Genomic DNA, 24,411 nt, shown 5'->3' on the forward strand with positions numbered 1-24,411 from the left:
CCCAGACCCCAGGCTACCTCTGTGCTTACCTACAGGGTTAACTTTGAATTATTTATCAGCCTGGGATCTTGTTTCTTATGAAACGGGGAAGGTGCGACAAGACCTTCTGGGTGAACTTTGGGATGGTACCAGGCCGTGGGAAGGCAACTCCAGAAGCCACAAGTTCGCAAGAATTCAATTCCCAAAATAAACAGGCATTACAGGAGGCAAAGATCATGGAATGGTTTGGGATGGAAAGGACTTTAAAAGCCCATCCAGTGCCGTGGGCAGGGACACCTTCCACTATCCCAGGTTGCTCCAAGCCCCATCCAACCCAGCCTTGGACACTTCCAGGGATCCAGGAGCAGCCCCAGCTTCTCTGGGCACCCTGTGCCAGGGCCCCCACCCTCATGGAGAACAATTCCTTCCTAAAGATGAAAGGTTTAGTGTGACCAAGGGGCTCATTCTTTGTAAATTGTGATCAAACCACAAAGCCATAAAATATTTTAGTACAGCACAGCAATTTCTGTCCAAAAATGTTCCGTGTCTGTAAAACACAGACTGAAATTTCCAATCACATTTTTGATCTTGTTCCATCTTACTCATGCTTTTGTTGTGTCAATAAAAAAAAGTAAAATTGTCCCCCTCAAGAAGTTCCAAATAAAGCAAGATGAAATAGTTCTTCGCTGTCCACAGGCTGAACAGAACAGAAACATTTCCCAGCATGGGATTACTGAAATAATTCCCAATCTTTCCATCATTTCCATTTGTAACAGAGTCACAGAATCAACTGGGATGGGTTCCATCTTTGAAGATATCCAAAAGCCACCTGGATACAGCTCTGGACATGACAACCTCCAGAGATCCCTTCCAACCTCAACCAGTCCCTATTTTATTTTTTTTTCCTGATCCAGCCACTGCAATCCACAACCCCCCTGCACTCCTTTTTACCACAAGCCCTGACATAATCCTGCTCAGCCTTTGAGATCAACCGAAAAAAATCCCTTATAAACTACGACTCCAGAAGAGAGAATACGCACAGAGCTGCTGAAGTGGGAAAGAAATGCCTGTGTCACAATTTTCTCACTCTGTATGGTTCAAAATACACCATTTTTGTTCATCAGGTGGAGTTTGAAACTAGAGAAAAATGCCGGAAGGATAAGAAGTTTGTTTAGGCAGTAGAAATCCAGGGTTAGCCATCAGGAAAGGGTAAGAGAGCAGAAAGACATGGAATTATTTTCAGGGTAGCTGGGAAGCCTGCAGCTGTTGCAGAAGAAGGGTTGCTGTTACCAGGTACTTTAGCAGGAAAAGTGGAATGATTTGTGTCAAGGAAGGATGACAGTTTAACCATCTACACCACCCTTTGGCACAGACTGGGGTAAAACCAAGAGACACCAGGAGGCAAACTGAAGTCATTCTGAAAACAGGATTTTTCTAGATTACACTGGCCTCACAGAAGAGACAAAAATGACGAACTTTGGTTGACAGCCTATCAGGGAATATAAAAAGAGACAAAATTGGTTCAGCTCGTTACTTGTTCAGTGAAGTTCCTCACCAAAATTGAACCTTTATTCTGAGGGTCTGAAATGGCCAGGAAATGGAATTTTCCAAGCACAGGCAATTGTCAGACAAGGTGTGGAGTGGCCCAGAAGAGGAAGAGGAGAGGTACAGGCATGGGGCCAGTGCTGGGATGATCAGGTAGGTGAAGCTTCAGGTGAGGATCTGTTCACCCATCCCCTCAATTTAATTAGTAAATTGGCTTCTATTGAGGTAGATTTAGAGAATCATATTCCTTCATTACTGACTTCTTTAATTACCACTGTTAAGCTACTCCATTTTAAAACTTGAAGAAGACAACACATGGATTAATTTAGGCACATCCAATACTTAAGATAACATTTCCCCTCAGTTTTTTTCCTAGTTTATCATACAGCCTCTTCCACAGCTTCCACCTGAGCCTTAACCTGAGCAGAATCTTTGACATTCCCTCTTCCCTATGAAACATCTGAGAGTGAAACAGCCCATAACATATTTTCAGTGCTCACACTGCTCTTGCCCCTAGTCAGCAGCTCATTTTCATATGGAAAGAATCCAGACTTTTCAGTCACTTGATGATCTTCTCCATCACCCTAAGTGTGATTTTGGATTTTAGTCTATTAATCAAAAGCACTTGACCAGAAAAATGAATATGGACTTTGTGGCTACTTTTAAGGCATACTGAAAAATAAATGAATTTTGTAGGATCAAACTTGAATCAGTTATTTATAAAGCAGTATTGCACCCAGGCAGAACCTCACCCTTGCTTAAAGGTCTAAAAATAAAAATATGGCAATGAAAAGCCTTAATTCTGTATCCTCGGGGAAAGACAGACTGGACAGGAACATCAAGAAAATGAAAACCCGGCTGCCATTAAAATCAGTGAGAGGACAGGAGCTAAACCAGATTTATCTGCTGTGGACATTAAAGTCCAAATTGTAGAGAAGAAGGTGGAGGAACTGCAGGGTCTGATCCTGACATACTCCATGAAGCTGAAGTGTCTTCAGGACTGGAACCTGGTGGTGCCAAGATGTCCAATGACTCAATTTAACCTCTTCCAAAAGAGAGGGAAACCAAACCCATTCTCAGTGGCCAAGGAATGAAGGGAGAGCCAAAAAACCTGAGCTAAACATAGATGGACACTCTGCTGTTCCCTCAGGGCTTGGATTACAACAAAAACAGTGTTTAGTGCTAAAAATTCGATCAGTAAAACAGCAGAAAGTTCTGGATGGCTCCAAGCAGCTAAAAAGCTTAGGGGCAGCAACGCTGTTTCTTAAATTAACAAAAGCATTCAGGCTGCAGACAAATGTCACTTCTCCATTTTGGTCTGAAATGTTAGTGCAGGTGCAGGATTTGCCTCCCAACAGGCCCAAAGCCAGCCTGTATTCTTATTTATCCAGTTATATCTGGATACACATGGCACAACGCTGTCTTGAAAGCAAAAAAACCATTGGCTCTTGAGCCTCCAAGTTCCTTATTTTTGTGGCTGAGGACTAAAATTTCACTTCTAGCAAGGCAAAAATCAGGGAACATTTATTGCATGCAAAGCAGCGACACAAAACACATCTCAAAACCAGGCACTTCTTTTAAAAAGAGGTGAAAACAAGAAGTTTCCATGCCAAGGCTGCAGAGCAACACTCTGGGGAGGAGGAAGGAACACACATGACATTTTTCACACAACTCACTGCTAAACTCAGCAGTTTTGAGAAAATCATGAGCCAACTTTAGGGCTCCTTTTAGTCTGCTGTTGCTGAGCTCATTTAATTTTAATTTAGCCAAGAGTGAGCTGGGGCTGACTCATTTTTCAGTAAATTTGCAACATTTCATATTGGACACTCTTCATCTTTAAAAATTAAGATTTTTTGCATAAAGGTTTTTTTTCCCCCCCTCAGAATAACCAAAAAGATCTTAAATCCACTATTATTATGATCACATCTATGTTACAATAAGGCTAAATCCAAATCAACCTATGATTGCTGCTTTACAGAACCACATGCTGCTTTTTAAACTAACAAATTTGTAACATATTGTTAATACTAGACAATATTATATTAATCTAATAAATCGATGAGGGGGCTGCAGAAGGAAAAGGAACATCTGAATGGGCAGAGATGTTTTGGTTTGGTTTGTTTGGTTTTTTGTGTTTTGGTTTGGGTTTTGGGGTTTTTTTGTCTGTTTCAGGTTTTTGTTTTTGAAGTCTAGAATCTTAAAAGTATTGCTTTGTATTAAATATCACTGATCAACATAACTTTGTGATTCCTAGGCCTTGATGTTTCTGTATTGAGAACTTCTGTTGTATATAAGACAAAAAGCACAACCCTCTTTTTAAAATTAATTTGAATCTTGTTTATTTTTAAAGGTTTATATTGTTCTCACTGAAATTAACCTTGAAATTAGAGTGCAGAGTATTTTCATTAATTTACTTCTATTCTCACCTTCTTAATTATCCTCATTTGCCTCAGCCCTCACAGCAGCTGCATTCCCAGCCAGTTTTTCAAAAACATCTATTAGAACTTGAAATATGGAAAAATTGCCCTCATTAGGTAACCAAAGGCAAAAAAAAAGGACTTTGACCCAGAAAAATTGATTTTGTAGATATTTTCAATGGAATATAAACAAATTTGTACTTCTTAAGTGGCCACTTCTTTCAAGTACAACTTCTGCTCTCTGATCTTCTCTGTTAGAAAAAACTCAGAGCTTTGCTTAATCTGCGTTTCCTGACTGCTAAAACCCAAATAATTCGAACTGTGTGCTCTCTAAATTAAAACTAGGTGGTGAAAATTAAAATAAAATCAACTAGGCAGTGAAAATGAAAATAAAATCCATTAGGTTGGGATCCAATTTCAGCTCATTATGCTTAGGAGAAAATCAGAAATGATCCTCACATTCAACCTAAGCTAAGTCCCCAGAAGATCCAAAACTTTCCTTTTTCTTCAGTATCAACCTCAAATATAAATATTAGATCTTATTTTAAGCACAGCTGGGGTGGAAGGGATTAGATAAAATCAGTTTTAGACAGGCATAGGATAGGTGAAGTCAGAGAAGGAAGGCAGAGCTTTGCCCGCTCACACCCACTGATTTATTTACCTGAATATCTGTAATTCTCAAAAAAAGAATTCCTAATATTGAATACAATTAAATAATTACCTCTTTGTAATATACATTTAGCCTCAAAACTGTTATAGTTAAAACCAGTCTGTTCAGTTATTAAAAGGTTGATAAAATTCAGTAATTTTTATTTATTTATTTTTAGCTTTAGCTTCAAGAAAGTTAAACCCAGTCTGTTCTGGTATGAAATGGACAGACCACTGTAAATATAGAAACATGGGCCCTTTTAGTACTTGTTTATTTAACTTTATATATAAAATTCCTTCATAGAAGATGCTGAGAAATTCCAAGATGTTCTTCTGTGAGTGAAGGAAAATTCATCTTTATTTTCACAATCTACCCATAAAACAGCCAAGTTACTTGGGGGGAAACTGCAAAACTTTCCATGGAACTTCCTGAGGTGTTTTTGTGCAAATTAAGAGGGAAAAAAAAAAAAAGAAATATTATTTTCATGTCAAGAAGCTGTGGGAGAAATCAGCTGGGTCACAGCTTTTCCTCATGTTCTCTGAGGAAACAGTGAATGAAAAACAGGAAAAAGTTGCCAAAAATGAAATGTCAGCTTTTCAGGGCCCTTCTCCTCCCATTCCAGGGACACTTTTGTGTCACCTGGCTCCCTTTCTCACGTGATAACCTCGAGATCAAGGAAAAAGCAGCTTTTCCAAACAGGAAACAGAGAAAAGCTGGAGAATTTCCTTTCTCTTTTGCCCTGTTCTTGTGGCTTATCTGTGAGCACAGGGACAGTGTGTTTTCCCCACACTGGATTTCTGTGGAATTGATAAATATCCCTTTCCTTGTGGGAGGATGGGGGATGATGGAACTGTGGAGTATCACAGCATCCTCCATGGAAGGCCAAGATGTGCTGACTGGATTTCCTTGGGAGGATAAAGGTCTTCTAAGAGGCTCTTTTCATTCTCTACTTTGCTGTCTGTAAATCCATGTTGGGAATTCATTTCTGGAGAGGACTGAAGCTGGGTAGGAACTGATCAATCATTTCTTTCTGAATAGTTTTAAAACAAACCGTTTTTTAAGGGTAAGTGGTTTGTTTCAAGGATTTTTTTGGGAAAACTTTCTTTTTTAAAAATAAGAATTTATGTCCATCAAAACAAACCAGTGAAATAATCTAAGTAATTTAGTGACATGAACAGCTGATTAAATTCAAGCTCAAACCAATTTTGTTTAGACAAAGGAAACACCTGATTGATGTAAAACATTTTCAAGTGGCCTTCTCTTTGTGGGCACTCAAAAGTGTACATTTTACCTAGAGCAACTGGGATTTTTGGGATCAAAAATCCTGGAAGTTGATGGTAAATTGTTTAAGTCCTTCCTTTCTTAGGATCAGACCCTTTTTGTGCACATTGGGGTCATTTTGAAAGCAAAGTGGGCCGTCCTTGACTCAAGGACGGCACAGAAATCCTGGTAACAGCTCTTCTCTTATTAAACAGAAGTTTGGGATGGACCATGTAAAAGTGGAATTAATGTCAGAATTCACATCTCTGCATTCAGAGATCCATATCCATACTGTTTATAACATTCTTCCTGCCTGCAGCCCTCACAACTCCATTCCAGTAATACTTAAATACTCCAAATTTTGAGCCCAGTCCCAGTGGATCAGCCTGAAGAGAGCCCACAATTTGTTTTTGGAAAAGGTTAGTATTAAACTTTTGATGAGACGTATTTGTGACTCTACTTTTTTCTTTCAGTCCTTGGTGTGAAAATTATCATGCACAACCCACAGAAAATAAAAGCCAACTGAGAAATCCCTGCAAAACATCTAGAAACAGAACATGTGGCAAAAGAATGCTTGGTAATTGTTCTCCTGCAATTAAATGTTGCTCCATCAATTAGAAAACACCCAATTTCTGACCAATTCAAAAACCTGAGAAAGAGCCTTCATTCGCTTGTACTCACTGATTAAAAATGGGATTTCCCAGGTAGGATCCTGTTAGCCAAGCAGAATTACACGGATCACAAAGAAGCAGAATTTAATTATTTTGGGGGCAACTGGTTACAGCCTAGGCAGCTGAAGATTAAAAAGCTGCAGTGCACTGTGGAAATGCAGGAATTCTGCAGCTCAAGTGGGTTAACTAAGCAAAGGAGTGAGGAACTGAGACATGAAGGGCCCATTCATCGCTTCCTAAAAGTTCCTGAAGCGAGGCAGCACCGGCAGCACACGTGGACCCTGTGAGCCCACACAAGTGCCACAGCACAGAATCACTGTTTGCAATTCCAGTTTCTCACACTGGAAAGTTTAATGGGACTGAATTACAGCTCTACTGGCCATGGGGATGGCCCTCTGGAGAAGAGCCAATTTAAATCAGTAAAAGGGCTGCATTTCATCAGTGCACACCCAGAGCCTGCAGTTGTCAGACAACCTTTCCCTCTCATGGAGGAGCAGCAACCAATTACACACAGCACTGTCCTGAGCTGTGAAATTTTAATTCCTGCCCCAGCAGATTAGAATATCGATCACAAACCCTGTGCAAGAACACAGGAGAAGTGTGAAGCTGCCCCCCACAAATAATGCTCTTAAATTGATTTTTCCTCCTCGAAGTCTCATTGTGAAAAAAAGCTTTTTATTTTTTTTTCTTTCCCCCTTTTCTGTTTTATATCTATAGAGATTGTGCATTCTGTTGCCACCTCTCTAGAGTGTAAATTCAGCATCCCACATGCACAGGGATAACACAGGGCTGACCATAAACACCCCCAGGTACCTCAGCTATGGTCATTCTCATAGCACTGACAGGTGAGGGCTCAATCTCCACCAGCTGAACTGCATTAAAACTCTGGATGCAGGGAGTGCACGGGGACAAGAACACGGCAGCAAAAGTTAGAGAGGCAGAGCAAAGACTCAGAAAGATTCTCCTCACTGTTATCAAGAACAACCTAAAATTCATCACTGAATATCCTGACTTGGATGCATTATCCAGTTCAACTCCTGGCCTTGCACAGACACCCCAACAATCCCACCCAAGAGCATTGTCCAAACATTTATTTTTTTGAGAATAACTGACTCTTTCTGGAATAAAAATCAAAATCAGAGTTTGTTAAAAAGGAAATACAAAGGAGACCCAGTGAGAGATTCCAGGGTGACTGAAATAAAAAAAAAATCACTTTTATGCAGGTCTCAATCTGAATCACTTGAACTGCAGATCAGGACCGCCCAAGTCAGTTCACTAATGAATCCAAGTCAGAAAAAGTTGCTATGTTTTAAAGACTTATTTTAAACAGCTGTTTCTTAAAATAACATCAGTAATGTTGATGGGACATCAAGAATCCACTTTAATCAAGGTGCTGTTTGGAAATGCACTTACATGCTCTGATTCATTCAATTTTAATGTCATTAATCACTGCTTTGGAAGCAACACAGAAACCAAGATAAGATTTCTGGATATTATTTTGGAATGCAGTGTTTTAAGAGCATTATTTTTAGTAACTTTCTTTATGTATCTCTAAGTATTCCTTGAGCAATTTAGGTGTGTAGGGATACTTTATTTGGCACAGTTGCAACCCAGTATTAGTGAATATTACGAGAACCTCACCAGCAGGATAAAAAGGCAACAACATTTAGTAGGAATTAGGTTAAAAGCAGTGAAACAGAAGACTGTTAGTCACAATCTGGAAGCCAAAAAAAGATTCTGCTCTTTTGTGGATCATGTAGAGCCTGTTTGATGCTTTTTTTACCATCACCCACCTCCTGCAACCAGGCCACTCTCCCTTTCTTTCCCAAAAATACAGCACGAGGTTAAACCAGACTGGGATACCAGTGATTCTCTTCCCCATTTAGAACAATCTGCTTTAAAATAGAGCAAGACCAAGTAACTGCAGGGATTCACAGGGCTCTTACAGTGTCACTGTCACTGGGCTGGAACTGGAAAGGCTGAGGTTTGTGGAACACAGAGTTCTCCTGTAAGAACAGCTGGAGATTGTAATCCCGCACCACCTGAGGAAAGAAAAAGGTTTATTTAGACTCCTTGTTTTGTGAACTGAAAAACAGCTGGAGAGAAAAACCAGAACAGTTTTCAGCTGAGATTAAACCTGCAGTAGAAGCTTGGGTGCACCAGCAGGGAATTGAGGACCTGAGCAGGTCAGAGGTACTGGCAGGACGCCCAGTGGGTGACAAGGATCTAAAATATCCCTGCCATTTACCTACAGAATGGGGGGAAAAAACACCAACTATTAAATAGACACCCTGTGGTGTCACTGCCATAAATATTTTTCCCTTCTCTTGTGGGTAATTTCCTGTGCACTACTCTTTCTTAAGATGAAAAGTCTTAATTTGGCAGAAATTATTAGTTGTGGGAGATGAAAAGACTGCTTGGAATAATGCATCCAAAATCAGTTACAAACTTCATCTCTCTTTATTAAATTGCTTTCAGAGAAAACTCTCTAAGCTTGCATTAGAAACTCCTTCAGCTCCCAAATTTGTTTAATGATACGTTTCAGGCAGCATGACACAGATCCCTAAACAAACCTCTTATGTCACAATTTACACAGATTTACAAAGAAATACCCAGTGATTGCATGATGAAAAAATAGCATCACTGGTTGAAGAACTCTTACAGAGCATTCAGTGTCTCAATTGATGAAAATGCATCAAAATTATATCAATTTATTACCAAACTGGGGGCTTCCATGTACAAAAGAGATAATAAAGATGGTATTTATCCAGAAATAGCAGCATTGTGCATGAACTCTGTGCTGCGTGGACAATGGGAAATAAAACTTCTTCTCTAATGTGGCAAAATGTTGATGCTTGTGTTGCTGAAATACTGAACTGTAAAAAAATTAATCTCCAGTTAAAGAAAGTAAATAGTCCTCCAGGGCAAATAATACACTCATCTAAACCAGAAAAGTACATAATTACTGCTCCAATTTGAGCAGTTGAACATAAACACACTCAAATGGGGAGAAAACAGACAGGGATTTGCATCACGAATTCCCAGAAATAGAAATTCAGAAAATACTAAAGAAGGAAACATCTGCAGCTTCAGAGGATGCTCAGCACTGATCTGGCATCAAAATAATTTAATTTAAGCAGCTAGTCCATTGAATTGTCCTTTACATCCATGTGAACACTGACCATGGCACACAAGCCTGGGCCATGCCAAATATGTGGAGCTATTTTAAGTTCAATTAGGGGAAAAAAAAACAAAACCAAAATGAAATTACTGAGGATGTGAAAACCTACACAGATATTTTAATGTGCTTTCCTCACAGAAATTTGTCTGCCAAGTAACTCAGTTCAAAGCAGAAAACTCATTTTTCCAACAGCACTTCTAGGAGATTTCCCCTCAAAGCCACAATAAGTGGTTAAAAATGAAAACAACTGTTATCAGAACAGGAGGCTAGGGAGAATGTGCAAGCCCAGCACACGAAATCCTGCATTTGCACAAAATATTGGACAATTGCTAAAAAGAGAATAAAAATACCCCAAAGCAACACTGTATCTTTGGGATTAAGCTGCAACTTTTCCAAATAGATTTCCTGTTATTCAGTAATTAAATCAATGTTCTTACACAGTTTCTGAAGTCAATGTCAATTGACAGGTTAAAACCTGTCAAGACCTGAAATCAAACATTAAATATATCCCATATGCAGAAGCAAGGCACAGTCACAGATATGCATAAAGGAAATTATTTGCCCTCTTACCAGAAACCTCACAGAAACATTACCCAAAACAGCAAATGGAATTTCCGAAAATGTTCCAAAGAAAATCAGCTTTTTTTTTTCCGAAAGAGAACTACGAGCCTTGAGTAAGACTGTTCAAGTGAAAAGGAAGTTAAATTGGTTTTTGATACAGTCACAGTTACTGAATGGTTTGGATGGGGAGGGACCTATAAAATCTTCTTGTTCCACCCCCTGCCATGGCAGGGACACCTTCCACTATCCCAGGCTGCTCCAAGCCCCGTCCAGCCTGGCCTTGGACACTTCCAGGGATCCAGGGGCAGCCACAGCTGCTCTGGGCACCTGTGCCAGGGCCTGCCCACCCTCACAGGGAACAATTCCTTCCCAATATCCCCGCTAAACTTGTCCTCTTTGGGGTCAGAGTTCCTATTCCAGGTGTCAGGGGAATGACAAGGGCCACCCTGACCCAGGAGTAATAAAATCTTCAAGCCCCAACAAACAGTGTTGTTGTTTGAAATATAAAAAACCTCCATTTTATACAGAAAATCTGGTTTTTAGCTGCTTTCCTCAATCTGCATCACATGAGGTGACAGCCAGCCCTGCCCATCCAAGAAACCATCCCTGCTGCTTGTGGGAAGCAACTTGTGTCCTTCTAAAGCAAATACAATTTAATTCCATCCTGCAAACAGAAATATAGTTCAGACGGATGAGCAAAAATATTCCTCCCAATGACCTGAAGTGTCTCCTCTAAGCAGAGCCTGCCAAGCTTGTACTGCAAACTAACAAAGAACAGGTGAAGCATTCAAAACCCCCAATAAATATTTAAAACCTTTGCTTTGATGACAGGTTTATGCTAAATTGCTAACAAATTTATTACAAGTTTAACAACTCAAGCTGCTTTTGAAAGACACAGATGGGTTTTGGTGGAGAGAAAATGTTTTTTTCTGGATTCTTTTTTTTGGGCTGATCACTGCAACCTGGACCTGTTATGGAAAGAAAGGATAAGCAAAGCCTGTGGAAAAATCCACCAGTCAATATATTCAGAGTGAAGCACACATTTTCAGCGTGCAAAGCAACACAAACTTTTCTCCTCTGCACTCCTGAAGCACAAGGAGAAAAGCAAATGGAATTGTAGAAACCCTGTTCAGACCTGCCAGCTGGATTTACATTTCTGTCCCTTCTGCAGGTGTCGTGCCCACGGAGTAAAGCAGGAACATGACTGCTCCCCTCACACACAGCCTGACTTGGGTGCTGTGGAAAATCAGCCAGACCTGGAGCTCTCTGGCCTGCCTAACACGAACCACCCTGAGCTCAGCACACACAAACACCCCAGGAAAGGATTCCCACTCCAAGGAACTGTTTGGATACAGCGGTTCAGAACTGGATCCAAGTCCCAACCAGGCAGCTCTCCGAGTATTTAGAACACAAAGGATCTGATATAACAGTGAAAAATTAATTATGCAGCCATTATACAGAAGCCTGTTTAGCTAAAAGATTCCAAGCCAGCATTTCTGGGGAAGGTATTTGAAGCAGACCTGAATAATACACCCCAAGCTGAATTATTGAAAATCCTTCTACAACTGAAGAGAAAATGGTATTTTGATTGTTTTTACAGTTGCTGCCAAGTAAATTCAAAGCTGAGGGTGAAGCCCATTTTTCATGCCCTCACTTCAGCTCTCTGAAGGTGTGAGATCACTTGCTTGGAGGTAAATAAGGAGTGTGTTAAATAAGCTTTTGCTCCACATCTCTGTGTGAATGAGCTCTGTTTCTGGGTGGGTGGGTAAGGTAAATGTATAAAGGAATATTATGACTGCACCAAAGCGGCTTTTCTGAGCTCAGTGGCAATTTTTTTTTTTCTTTTAGCCCAGCAGATGAATTATTTAAGTATCAAAATTACCCTGGAAGCGATCACGCCTCTCTCAGTCTGGCTGCTCGACAAAGCAAACAAACCACGTCTATGACAAGGCTCTAATTTGTTTGCTGTGTTTGCCACCCTTAATTCCAGTGAGAAAACAGCGTAATAGTTTGGATTTTAAGTTGACAGACAATTATTAAGAAATAATCCAAGCAGTTTCCCAGGGCTTTGTTCCAGATTACACCGTGCAGAACCCTCAGCTGCAATTTCTCCTCCCAGAAGTGCAAGGTAAGGAGAACTGAGCATCTCTGGATGCAAAGGCACTCAGGGGAAAGCAGTCTGGGTGTTAGAGGAAAAATTCTCCCCCAGAAAACTATCTGGTGTCTTTTAACTTAATACCACTCAGGAGTAACCAAAAATAACAACCCTTCAGTTTTGTCATGATTTTGGAAGCAAATCCTGGCCCTGGGGATCTGTCCATGCTGCAAGAACTCAGTTACAAAGGATCATTCAGTTCAAACTTACCCTGCTGGAAGTCTCCAGTAAAAACTGGAATGTATTTTGTACAGCTTGGCATGTCTCTAGTTCAGTCCTGCTGAATGCCATTAAATAATCCTTAAGGTGATCATATATGTTTCCATCAAGAGCCTGCACGAAGGGAAAGAAATAAAGAAAATCAGGAGAAGCAGGAAGCAGGTCTGCATACAATTTCTCAGTATTCACCCAGGGACCTGACAGATGCTCACCCCATTTTCTTAGCAGATTTACCCCTGTGAGGAGAGGAGAGAGGAATGTCAGGGCTGGGCTCCCATTAGAGGGCAGCACACAGCACTGCAACAACATCCCGGGATTTCCACCAGCTGTTCCCGTGGGCACAGCAGCTCTGGAGAAGGGAATATGCTCAGGGAGGTGTCACCGAGGGCAAGGAAGACACCCAGGAACTGCAAGGCCACGGGGTGCTGCCAAGCAGAGTGTTCCTCAGGGAATGGTGCCAGGACACTCAACATCTGCATGTGACACATTGCCAGCTGTTTGCTTCTCAAAAACAGCTGAGCAATAGCTGCCACTTCACTTTCTTTTGTGCTCAGAAATACCAAATAAGCGACACAAATTTATCCCGAAAGAAGTAGTGACAGCAAAGTTCAAACCCCAAAGCTCTGTTGTAAGCAGAGCTGTAAAATCACATCACACGGCGCAGGTTACACAAGTTCTGTGTTACATATGACTTCGCAAGTGACTGACAATGTCATTTAAATATTTAACTCAGGATGTATTTAAATATATATGATTTAGATTTTTAAATAGGTCATATTCCACAGATATCCATTTAAACAGTGTATTCACAGAAACTGTGCACACTCCATTTCAACAAACTCAAGGATGTGTTTCTGTAGAAAATTGTATTTGATTATTCAAATAATTTTGAAAATTGGAGGGCGGAGAAAAGAGTGAAATTGTGCAAAACTTAAGGAATAGTTTCTGCCCCTGAAAAACCAAGCCCAACATTTAAGGTGAGGTGAACACACACAATAAATCAGACATAAATCCTGGAAGGGTCCAAGGCCAGGCTGGACAGGGTTTGGAGCAACCTGGGATAGTTGGAAGGTGTCCCTGCCCATTCCAGGGGTGGAATGGGATGAACTTTTAGGTCCCTTCCATCCCAAACCATTCCATGGTTTTATGAAATCCCTCAGAACTTAGGAAGAACAGAAGAGATCTTCCTCCTGCAGTTTTCCCTGTAGCACACAGCCACTTTTAGTGAGGGATGCTTTGAGGAGACAATCAAATAGTGGGACTGGAATTCCCACGTCCAAACTTTGATATCACAAATCCACTTCACACTACACTATTTTCTTCTTCCTCCACCTACCAAGTGTAAAGGAATTTTTAGCAGAGGCAGATTGTTTCCTTCATCATATCAAACATTTCTAACATATCATATCAACATATCAAACCTGCCTCGAACTTAAGAGCTCTATGGACATCAGGAAACCATTATGCCAAACCAGCAGCAAATTCCTTCCAAGTCTTCCTCCTGGAGGCCCTGCCCCAGGAAAGACTTCCCAGTAAAAGAGCTATAGGATAACTGCTCCAGGCTCCTGCAAGTGGTGTCAGCTCCACCAAGCACTCTGTTAAACAGAATTCTGAAAAATTCTTATTTAAAGAGTTATGTAATATGAGCTTAGAGCCCGGATGTTCAGTTGAGGAAAACATCAAGGAATTCCCAGCAGCAAATCCACAGAAACCAGGCAGCCACACACAGACACAGGTTCAGTTCTTGCCTGTGTGGGCACAGCTTTGCTGGGATTCACCCTGAGCTGCTTGAGGAGGCTCAGTCCCAGGCCAGCACCATGATTTGAACACTCCCTGTGCTTTTAGCCCTGCAGGGACGAGCCCTGGGTGTCACACGAGTGCCAGAGCCACCATCCCATTCCAAGGGCACCCCCTGGCACATCCAATGCAGCAACAGGCAGCCCCATCAGCAGCTCAGCCCTGTGCTCACAGAGAATACCAATGATGGATAAAATTGCCAGGGCTGCCTGTGCTCTCCGGGAAGAAGTTTCTGGGGAAGCCTGAAACTCCCCCAGAACGGAACTGCCGACTTTTATCTGTTCCTGATGTTTTCCAGCTCAAACACCAGGGCTGGAGTGCAACTCCGCTAAGAAATGTAAATAAATAATTTCAATTTGGCAAAGCAATTCCAAGTGCTCAGTTTGCACAGTGGCTGTGATTCTTTTCATCCCACGATGCCACAAATGAGTATTTCACAGCTCCATACCAAACCCAAATGTCGTTTTTATCTCAAACCCCACACGAAGGGTCCATGTCATTACATTTAAGTCTTAAATGCTGAGATCTGCATTGGGTTTTGACACTCTGGGTCCTTTGCAGAGCCAGTGGAGAGAAGTTGCTACTTGTGTGTTGTGAGTGATCCCTCTCCAAGACAGATAGCTAAAATAGGTCAGCTGAAAGGCAGGATGCCAATGGCCTATTCCTCTTCACTGACCGTAAATAGTGCCCCCACAATTAGCTCAGACAGACATGTCAGGCACACACAGCCCAGCCCCACACGTGTTTATTCCCTCCAATTATCATCCACACAGCACTGGGGTTTAATTCATGTCCAGCTGCAGTCTGCAGTTCAAGGAATATTAAAAATATTAAAAATATTAAAAATATTAAAAATAAAAAAGAGGGAGAAATATTAACTTCATTATTTCCCCCCTCCTCCTGCAATGACCACAGCTCTGCTGAGACGCCAGAAACCCCCCCAGTGTGATATAAAAAATGAAGATATTTAAGAAAGAACATCAGAGCTAAGTGTGGCAAAACATTAGGGAGCACACAGGTCTGTCAGCATGTGAGAGCTGCATTACAACCCGGCTCCTTTCATTAATTAAAAGCAGTTTCAATATGAAGTTCTTAAATACCAATGAGAGCTGCCAGAACTGAAGTTCTGAAAGTCACTGCAGTATCACACACAGGCAGGGCTGAGAAAGCAGCTCCAACACAGGCTGAAAAGCTCCTCGTGGCACAGTAAAGGTGACACCCCATCAGCCACAGGATCAGAGAGCTGGTTGGTTCCAGACTTGCAATAAGAATGGATTTATCCTTTCTATAAAATGGTAATTATTACATCGAGCTGGATGTGTTCATATTAAAACAAAAGACTTGACTTGCTGAACCGTAGGATATAAATTAACATTCACGTGGGGTTTTATCAGCTGAATCTCATTCACTTACAAACGCTCTGACCCAAACCACTGAACATCACAGCTTTTGAAAGGAAAAGTCTTTTCAAAATTTCTCATCACAAAACTTGAAGGGGAAACTGGAAAAAAAAAAAGAAAATCAAAAAACCCAACACCCATTATTCCTCTACAATGGCTTTTGTTCTCTTTCTGGCTCTCCAGAGAGCACTAAATCACTTACTGTATTACAATCCCACTGAAAAACCTGTCTTTTTGTCAACTTCAAAAGGAAATCAAGGGTTTTTTTTTTAAAAAAAAAAACAAATCTGGCATCAAACCCAAGATAATACAAAGTTAAGTAGCACAAAATTACAATTTCCAAGGATAGAAAAAAGTCACTGTTTTTTCAGGAATAATTTCTTTACAGCAGAGATGCCATACTAAAGGTGTAAAACTACTTCCCCCTGTGTCCAAGCTTGAGAAGCTAAGTCTGGAATTAAGGCTGAGAAGAGTTGAAGCTGTTAATAAACACAGTGGACACACAGCCAAATTAAAGCCTATTTTTAGAAGAAATCCTATATATTAAATAAAATTACGTATAGAGGGAATGGGACAAGAACATTGTCTTCAACATTCAACATCCAAGTTTCACGTATAACTTTGAGGGTTTCTCCCAGAAACAAAACTTCAGTCCCACTTCAGATCATCATTTTCAGGAGGTTTTTTTTGTTTGTTTCAAGAGATGGTACTAAACATTTTGAGAATTTAGCTTTAATCATTCTACATTCTATGAAAATTCCCTTAAAAAATAATAAATGAAAGTATTTTAGCTATTATTAGGACATTTGGTTGCCTTTGGGAGGTTGTTACTCACTTAAAATAACATATGATGTAGAACAGACCTTGTGTAGAATTTTCATCTTCATTTATGTGACTGACTTCAAGTCTCTTCACTAAAACATTTATGGGTCTCAGCCACACTCCACTTGAAAATTACTATTTCTATATCTTGGAGAAGACAGAGAACAAGCTGAACTACTCTGTATTTTTTATTTTAAAAGCAAACAGAAATTAAAAATGGAAACTATCTGCCCCACACACAACGCAGACCAGAGCTGTGTGAAGCCACCAAGGTGAGTTTTCCCTGTTATGCCATTTATTTCTGAAATATTCCTCGCATTCTGTTCATGGTTGTCTTGCACAGAAACTTCTAAAAGCTGTGCTGAAGCTCTGGGTAATAATTTTACAGTTTAAACTCAGGTGTTCTAAGTAAACCTCTCATTTAACCACCAGGTACCAAAACAAGTGCTAGGTTAAAACCCACAATTAAAGATACACTTGTAAACCCATGTGGGTTTCAGTGACTAATTCACAGTACTCTCATCTGAATCATCACTGCCTAGAAATAATTTGGTATTTCAAAACACACATTTATATTTTTATGCATTTTAAACTCCCTAACCCCACACCTGTGATAAGAGCCATCATCCTCGAACTGGGGGTGGAACGGGATGATCTTTAAGGCCCCTTCCAACCCAAACCATCCTATGGCTCTGTGAGATTCAGTTTTCATTTCAAAACATCCATCCTTCCCTGAGCTGATGCAACCCAACAGTTTTTGAGGGTTAGTTTTGCCACTGAAACCCTTGGCAAACACTCCCTAAGCTGCCACCGCTCAGCCGGAAACAATACAGCTGATGTGGAAGGCAAGGAATTTCCTCACATGGGTGGAGGGAACAGCACAAAATCAGAGCTGACCCTCCCCTGCCTGGGCTGCAGCCCGAAAATAGAAAGATAAGGGAAAGAAATTAACAGAACAAAAATCATTGTGTTGGTGGAGTGGTAACTTTTCTGTGGAGTCAGTGGGATTTCATTCTGGTAATGTGACTTCTTTTCCCGCTCAGGAGTCAAGCCACTAGATCAAAAGTGAGATCTGTACCATAGATTCCACTCTCTATTTTATATTTATATTAAAGTAATATTATATGTGAATATATTTATATTAAAAATGAAATTAAATTCTTTTACCACCCTCCTCTCATTTGCATTAAACCCCCTGTTTTTATCTCTTTTATCTATCCCTGATCTGCTTTGCTTTGAAAACCACTTGGAATCCAATAAGAACAGGGACTTGAGTTTTCAGCCTTTATTTTCTGTAATATTACTCAAAACTTTTCCTTACTTAAAATTAAAAACCTATCAACCTGAATTGCAGAACAAACATGCTGAGTGAAGCTTTTTGAGTGTTTGTGCTTGAAACTCCTGCCTCCAATGCATTAAATAAACAGAGTGATCTCATGGATGGCACAGTCTGGGAATTTTCAGTTGAATGATTTTGATAAATGAGACTCCACTGAGGGTTTTAATTTTGATATGTCAGAAAAGATGAATATTAGAAGGAAAGGTTGGGGTACAGACAATAATAATTTGTCAACAGGTGTTCTTAGAATTAAAGCATCAACTTCCATCTTTCTAGGGTGAGAAGCGTCTGTGTTTTAGTCCAAACAGAGCAACAATTCTCCTTTCATCTGACAGTGAAGGATAAAATATTTTAAAAAATCATCTAAAACTCAGAACAAAGTCAAGAGCCTGGATCAGCTGGATTTGCCACACTCAGCACTATTCAGAGCCGTGAAATGGAACAGCACTTCCCAAGGACGTGAGGAGAGGAAGGAAGGAAGGCCTGGAAAACCCATCCTTTCTGGGAAACAGCTCTATTCCACAGTCATTTTCCTTTAAAAATGCTGATTCCTGGCATCAATTTCTCCTAATACAGAAGAAAAGCTGCTTATTTTTCTTTTTAAACTCTTCCATCCCTGCAGCATTTGTCACTGCTGAAATCCCTTCCTCTCCATCAATCCCCAGTGTAAAAGTCAATCAGGGCTGTGTTTGTCAACAAAACACGACATCAGGCTGGAATTCTGAATTCCCATCTGAATTCCCAACAAGCCCCAGATCAAAGCCCCAGCAGTGTCCCTGAACAACCTGCCTGGAGCAATGTGGAGCTGCTGGCATCAGCCTCTGGTTCCCAGAGATCCTGGAGGAACAACTGCGCCCTGTCTGCGCCCATCACGGATTTGAGGGCTGAAGCCTGACTTCCAAATGACAGGAAGCTGCTGCCCAGCCTGCCCACTGCAGGCTCCCTCTTGGGGAAAAATCCTGCTTTTCTGCTAACTCGTACAAGTAGAGAAAGCTGCTGAGAAAAGCTGAGGGCAAACCCCAACTCCCTTCCCTGGATCGAGAAGTGAGTGCTGGACTTCCTCAGCCTGCAGGGAGAGAGGAGCACCTACGTTTTAACTCTGTAAAATCAGGATTTCAGGTTAACAGAACAGCCACAGTCTGCATCCAAAGCAATGCAGGGCTAACCTGAGGCTGTAAAATTATCTTTATCTCAGGAAAATCTTACACATCCAAAGGCTGTGTTGATAAGTCTGCTTTAGTGAGGTCCAGATCCAACTCACTCTTGAAGTTTCCCTACCTATCTCTGTGTGGGAATGTCTGAAATCCAGTGAGACCCTCCCACCTGGAGCACTGCATCACAGAGCCCTTAGCACTGGAAGGACATGGACCTGTCACAGCAGGCCCACAGGATGCCAACGCCTCTGAGTGAAGAAGGCTTTAAGAGTCCCTACAAAAAGATCCTCTCTGGCTTCTGCTCCTTCTTGAACTTCCAGAGAAAGTAATTTAAGGAATTTTTGTAACTGTCTCACTATCCTGTTGTTGTCAGGCTAATTAATTTCTCCTGTTTCTTTTTGTTTTCCGTAAACCCACATCCTGCATGACCACGTGCTATTCAGGAGTGCATTTGCTCAAACCAGCTCTCAACAAGCAAGCACAAGATATTCCAGGGACATGCCCACCCTGCTGAAGAGCAGAGACACATGAAAAACTGGGAGTAAAACCAGCAGACCGAGAGGTAGGAAGAGAATATAGTGACAGGAGTAGAAAGTGCCTCTTTAAATCGACAAGGTTGGATGAAGCTCGGAGTTTCCTCTTCTCCCACACCCTGGAGGAGCTCTCACCACAGCAAACACAGCAACAATGGACACTGGAAGACCACTAGAGCCCCAAGTTCCTTTCAGCTGGGTGCCCATGAACACACTCTGCACTTTCCCTTACCCCAGAGCTTTGTGTTTTCTGCTGTCAGGAGTTTGGGGCTTGTTTGCAAGTTCTTTGTTTGCTCTCATTAGTCACTTGATGATTGTTCTGCACATCATTTTGTTCCTTTACAATTTCACCAGGGTCATTGTTTTTACTGACAAAACCTTTGTTGTTGAGGGGCTGCAGCCTCCTCTGAGCACAGAAAAATATGGAACAGCCACCGACAGATGCTTATCACCCTCCCCCAGTGCAGGAAAAACGTCCCTTTAAAACAAGAATAAGCAAAATTAATGATAATAACAAGATCTGCCTCCACCATCTCATGGCAGTGCCCTGTAATTGTCACACTTTAGGATGAGGGTCTGGTAGGTGAACACAGGCATGGAAGGAAATGCCCTTTATAATTCCTTGTAATTGCCACAAGGCTGACAGCAGTGAGTTACCTGGTGCAGACAGCACTAAATTAACACTCCCAGGTTAAAGGACAATTCCACTGAAATCAGTGAGAACACCCTAATGTGAGACTGCCATGAGCAAAGAAAACCAGATCTTCAAAGCCACTTAAGGCTTAAAAAACCCTGGAAGATAAAAACAGATTCTAGGAATATCTAGAAATACATTACCCCAAAGTATCTCCCAAGACTTCTTGGATCTAGTTTGCTTTTTCCTGCACAGCTCTGGAATAAATCCCAGGGGGATTCCACTTTCGACAAGATGAATTTTTAATAAACTCCATCTTTGCTTTTGTACTTCCTCATTCTTGGGGGAAAAAAAATGTTCTGGCTCTAATCCAACATTTGGAAGATGACTTTGTGGCAGAGCTGTCACCATCATGACATCTTTGCATCTGGAGAGTACAGAGTGCTCTACACTGCTCATGCCAGTAATAATTGGCTTCTTTCACGTGGAAAAATGTGCATTTAAATCCTTCAGCACTTTGACAGCATTTCTGCTCTTCAAGGATTCTTCTGCTGACCACAAGATCATCATCATCATCACAAAATCTCTGAGGAACAGCAGTGTGGGGGAGTGTGCTCCGTTTGGATTTTTTTTAGTCCTTCTTACTCAAAAATAAATTATTTTGTTGCTCACCTCAACAAATCTATTGATATTTTCACATGATTTGGAAGGTAAGTTAAAGAAATGCACTCTGCTTGAGAACAGGCCAGAGCTGATTATTTTTGCCTCCTACAAAATCAAATCTCACACAGAGAACCACCTCCAAGAAAGCTCTGGGAATTCTTCCTTGCAGAATTCCATCCAGATTTACCAGCAAGTCTCCATATGAACTCTCATGCTCCAGGTGAACCATCCCTGACTCAAACACGAGCTTGGATAAATGCAAATCTTTTCTATATTACAACAACACAAGCTAAGGGAGAGAAACCTTAAACTGACACAGATGTGCACATGAAAGTGCATTTTACAACAAGTCCTAATGTTTCTTAATAAATATTTTTCCTTAAAATATTTTCCTAAAATTATTTTCTTAATATGTTCCTTAAAAAAATTAAAGAAACAAGCATTTTCTTTAAAATACTCCCCTGGCAGATGAAATGCATTAAAAAGAAGTAAAAAGAAAGAAAGATCAGATACTGAGCATAATGTTCCTCAGGAGCTTTTGTTTACTCTTTTGCACCCTTGCAGTTTTTTAACCACGGCTTTAAGTTTTAATTCAGTTGATTCAATCTCTGTATTATCATTTTCATTTACTTCTTCAGATAAATCTCTTCCAACAAAACCTTTTCTGCCCCAGCACAGGCTGTTGCTCCCAATTGCTCCTTGGATTTATCACTTCCATCTGTTTGTTTTCTCTATGTGGGCTTAAAGTCACCTGTATTCAGTGAACAGGCTATTCAAAAGCTGCACACAGAGTAGGTTCAGGGATGGAAATGTATTGAAAATTTCTATAATTTAATATATTCCCAAACATTTCAGATTCTTATCATGCCAAGGAGATACAATCTGCAGCTTGGTGTGATCCTCCAAATGTAACACTGTTCTGTCTCACTCACAACACCAATGGTCTTGTTGGCATATCCACAATATTCAGGCATTTTCCAACTCAAATTACAAACTCAATTAAATGTTATGCTGATACATGAAACAATTAAGCAGTATGAGAAGGGCAGAATGTATGTGACACAGGGAACCCCACATTCCTGAACACGTACCCTACAAAAGGATTACTCTGCCAGTCACTCTAAAATGCAATGACCAAATCCAATGCAACTATTTCTAGGAATTTCTGTGTTCTTGTAAGGAAAATGGCCCAGAGTCACAGCACTGTGATTATTTGCAATAATTATGGAATCACAGAACAATGGCAGCAATTATCTCCCACAATAAAGGAAAATACATGGTGGGGGTAATGCCAAAGGTATGGCAGCTGCAGTGCAGCAAGAAGATTAATCCGGGGTTCCCAAACCCCACTTGGGAATTCTGTGTGCCAATTATGCTTTATTACTTTCAGGAGTCCATTCTCAATTATCTCCAAGGGAATCACACTAACAATTTATGCCTGCACTGCTTGTAAGCGCCAGTGGGTGAGGACAAAGATAATTTGAGCCTGAAGTCCGCAATTAAAAATATTGTGAAAGGTTTTTCCCCTTCACAAACAGATTCCCCCCACCCCCATCCCAAAGGCTGGCACAAATCCCCATTCCAAGCAGTTTTACAAGCAGTATTCCTGAACAAGGATTGATGGAGTCACCAGTCATGCCATGTTCTCCAGAAGCTGAGAGGATTTTCTGACCTTCTACTGTTTGATAGGATGGTGATGGGTAGAAAAAATCAACAGAAAAATGAACAAAAATGGGATCTAGTGCTGTTAAATCTTTTAATTAAATCACTTCTGAAGTGTGGCCTGATTGGGAATACTTAAATATACTTTGGTCTCCTGACAGTATTTGTTGAACGTAACTGCATTAAAGTTAAGCTCCTTTTCAAACTCATTTCAACCCTGTAGGATTAATACTCAAACGTTTTAAAAAACTCCTTAATTTCACAGTGCCACTGCTCAGAGGCCCTCCTGACACTGTGTGGGCAGAGCAGAGCAAAAGGCTGAAATCACACAGGAGAGACATCCCAAGGATCTGGCAGGGCAGGGATTTCATTGATACAAGGCTGTCTTTAGTGCTCAGTCTTTGCTATGAAATAAATTGAGCCTTTCAGCAAAGGTGATTCAATGAATGCTCCAATATCCCCTTTTAAATTAGAAATGGGGCTCCCAGACCCAGCCAGAAAGAAGGGTCTGTGCTCAGTGGGAATGATGAGACACAGAATCCAGGGATCTGGAACTGAAGTCACATCTGAATATCATAAAAATAAACTACAATAATCCAGCTGAATGAACTGAGACTGAATCCAAATGGATAAACTGCCCAATGAGAAGAGCAAAACCTGACAGAAGTGGATCAGCTATTAAAAATGTTGAATTATTTGGGTATACACAGAGCCACAAACATCTGTGAACATTTTATGCAGGGAAAAAAAGGTATTTCTCAGATTTGCCATCTTCTTTTTATGCACTTTTTTATTGGAATTCTGCACTTTTGGAATTTGTATTTTATTAAATTGAATTCTCATCTGCTGAATTATTATATACAATATATTTACACCTAGTATAGTAAACACTGTACAATTTTAATAGCATCCGTTTAAATTTTTGATTTCTAATACTTTTGAGCTTGAACTGGAAACCTAGTTTTTAATTATCTCCATGTACCTGATTTGACACTCCAGTCAAAAGAAGCTTATCCATGAAAATTCAGGCACCCAAATCCCAGAATATTGTCATGATTCCTCCTAACATTTTTTTTTTCCCATTTTGAATAATTTTCAGCTCCCCTTGACTTTTATGTGAGATTAAAAGCCCTGAACCTGAGCACTGGAACTTTCACGAAGTTTTAAAAATCCATAAGGATTTTTAAAAAGGTAAACATGGAAAGGTGCTGCTGGATGCCCTGGACAATATTGGTGCCAAGAGGAAAGTGAGCTGGGATAACCAGTGCATGGAAAAGGTTCTTCCCATTATCCATGAGCAACACTGGGAATACCAGAGAGAGATTAATTCCTTTAATTAGCATTCCAGTCCTACAAGCAATTACCTTAGGGCTTTGATAATTTGTAAAACATTATAAAATAATAACCTCATTCAGCTGGATGAATTCCACCATTCCACAAGTCATTCATTAGGAATTGTGGATCTAAGGAAGCTACTGGTAGGGAATATTTGCTTCCCTCCACAACGTCTAGCCTGGCTGCAAAGCTTTTTAAGCAGAGATGACAACTTGAACGGATGGGAATTTTACTTTTGGGGATCAAACCTGCAGGCAGGTAGACAAATCACACTGGAGCATTCCCACTCCTCCTCCTCTTCCCATGACTGAGCTTCTGGGCCAGCTTTACAATCCATTATCTCCTTAGCAATTTGTAAAAACTAAATAGGAATTTTCAGCTGCAGGAAGGGATTCCAAGGCAAGGAAGTTTTCTGAAGACTGTGCAAAAACCAGA

General features: G+C 40.7%; 1 protein-coding gene across 4 annotated transcripts in view; it reads right to left on the bottom strand.

The window, feature by feature from the left end:
- Positions 1 to 24,411, bottom strand: part of FCHSD2 (FCH and double SH3 domains 2) — a 119,837-nt gene that overhangs the window by 19,412 nt on the left and 76,014 nt on the right. For 2 of the 4 annotated variants that reach the window (XM_058856258.1, XM_058856241.1), the window contains exons 9-11: positions 12,629 to 12,751; positions 8,468 to 8,563; positions 7,335 to 7,406 (exon numbers count right to left, since the gene is read on the bottom strand). In XM_058856258.1, the coding sequence (XP_058712241.1) occupies positions 7,335 to 7,406; positions 8,468 to 8,563; positions 12,629 to 12,751 (291 nt within the window). The remainder of the gene's footprint in view (positions 1 to 7,334; positions 7,407 to 8,467; positions 8,564 to 12,628; positions 12,752 to 24,411) is intronic. The other 2 variants (XM_058856265.1, XM_058856249.1) reach the window with 1 other exon arrangement.

Source organism: Poecile atricapillus, chromosome 1 (genome assembly GCF_030490865.1).
Source record: "Poecile atricapillus isolate bPoeAtr1 chromosome 1, bPoeAtr1.hap1, whole genome shotgun sequence".
NCBI lineage: Eukaryota > Metazoa > Chordata > Aves > Passeriformes > Paridae > Poecile > Poecile atricapillus.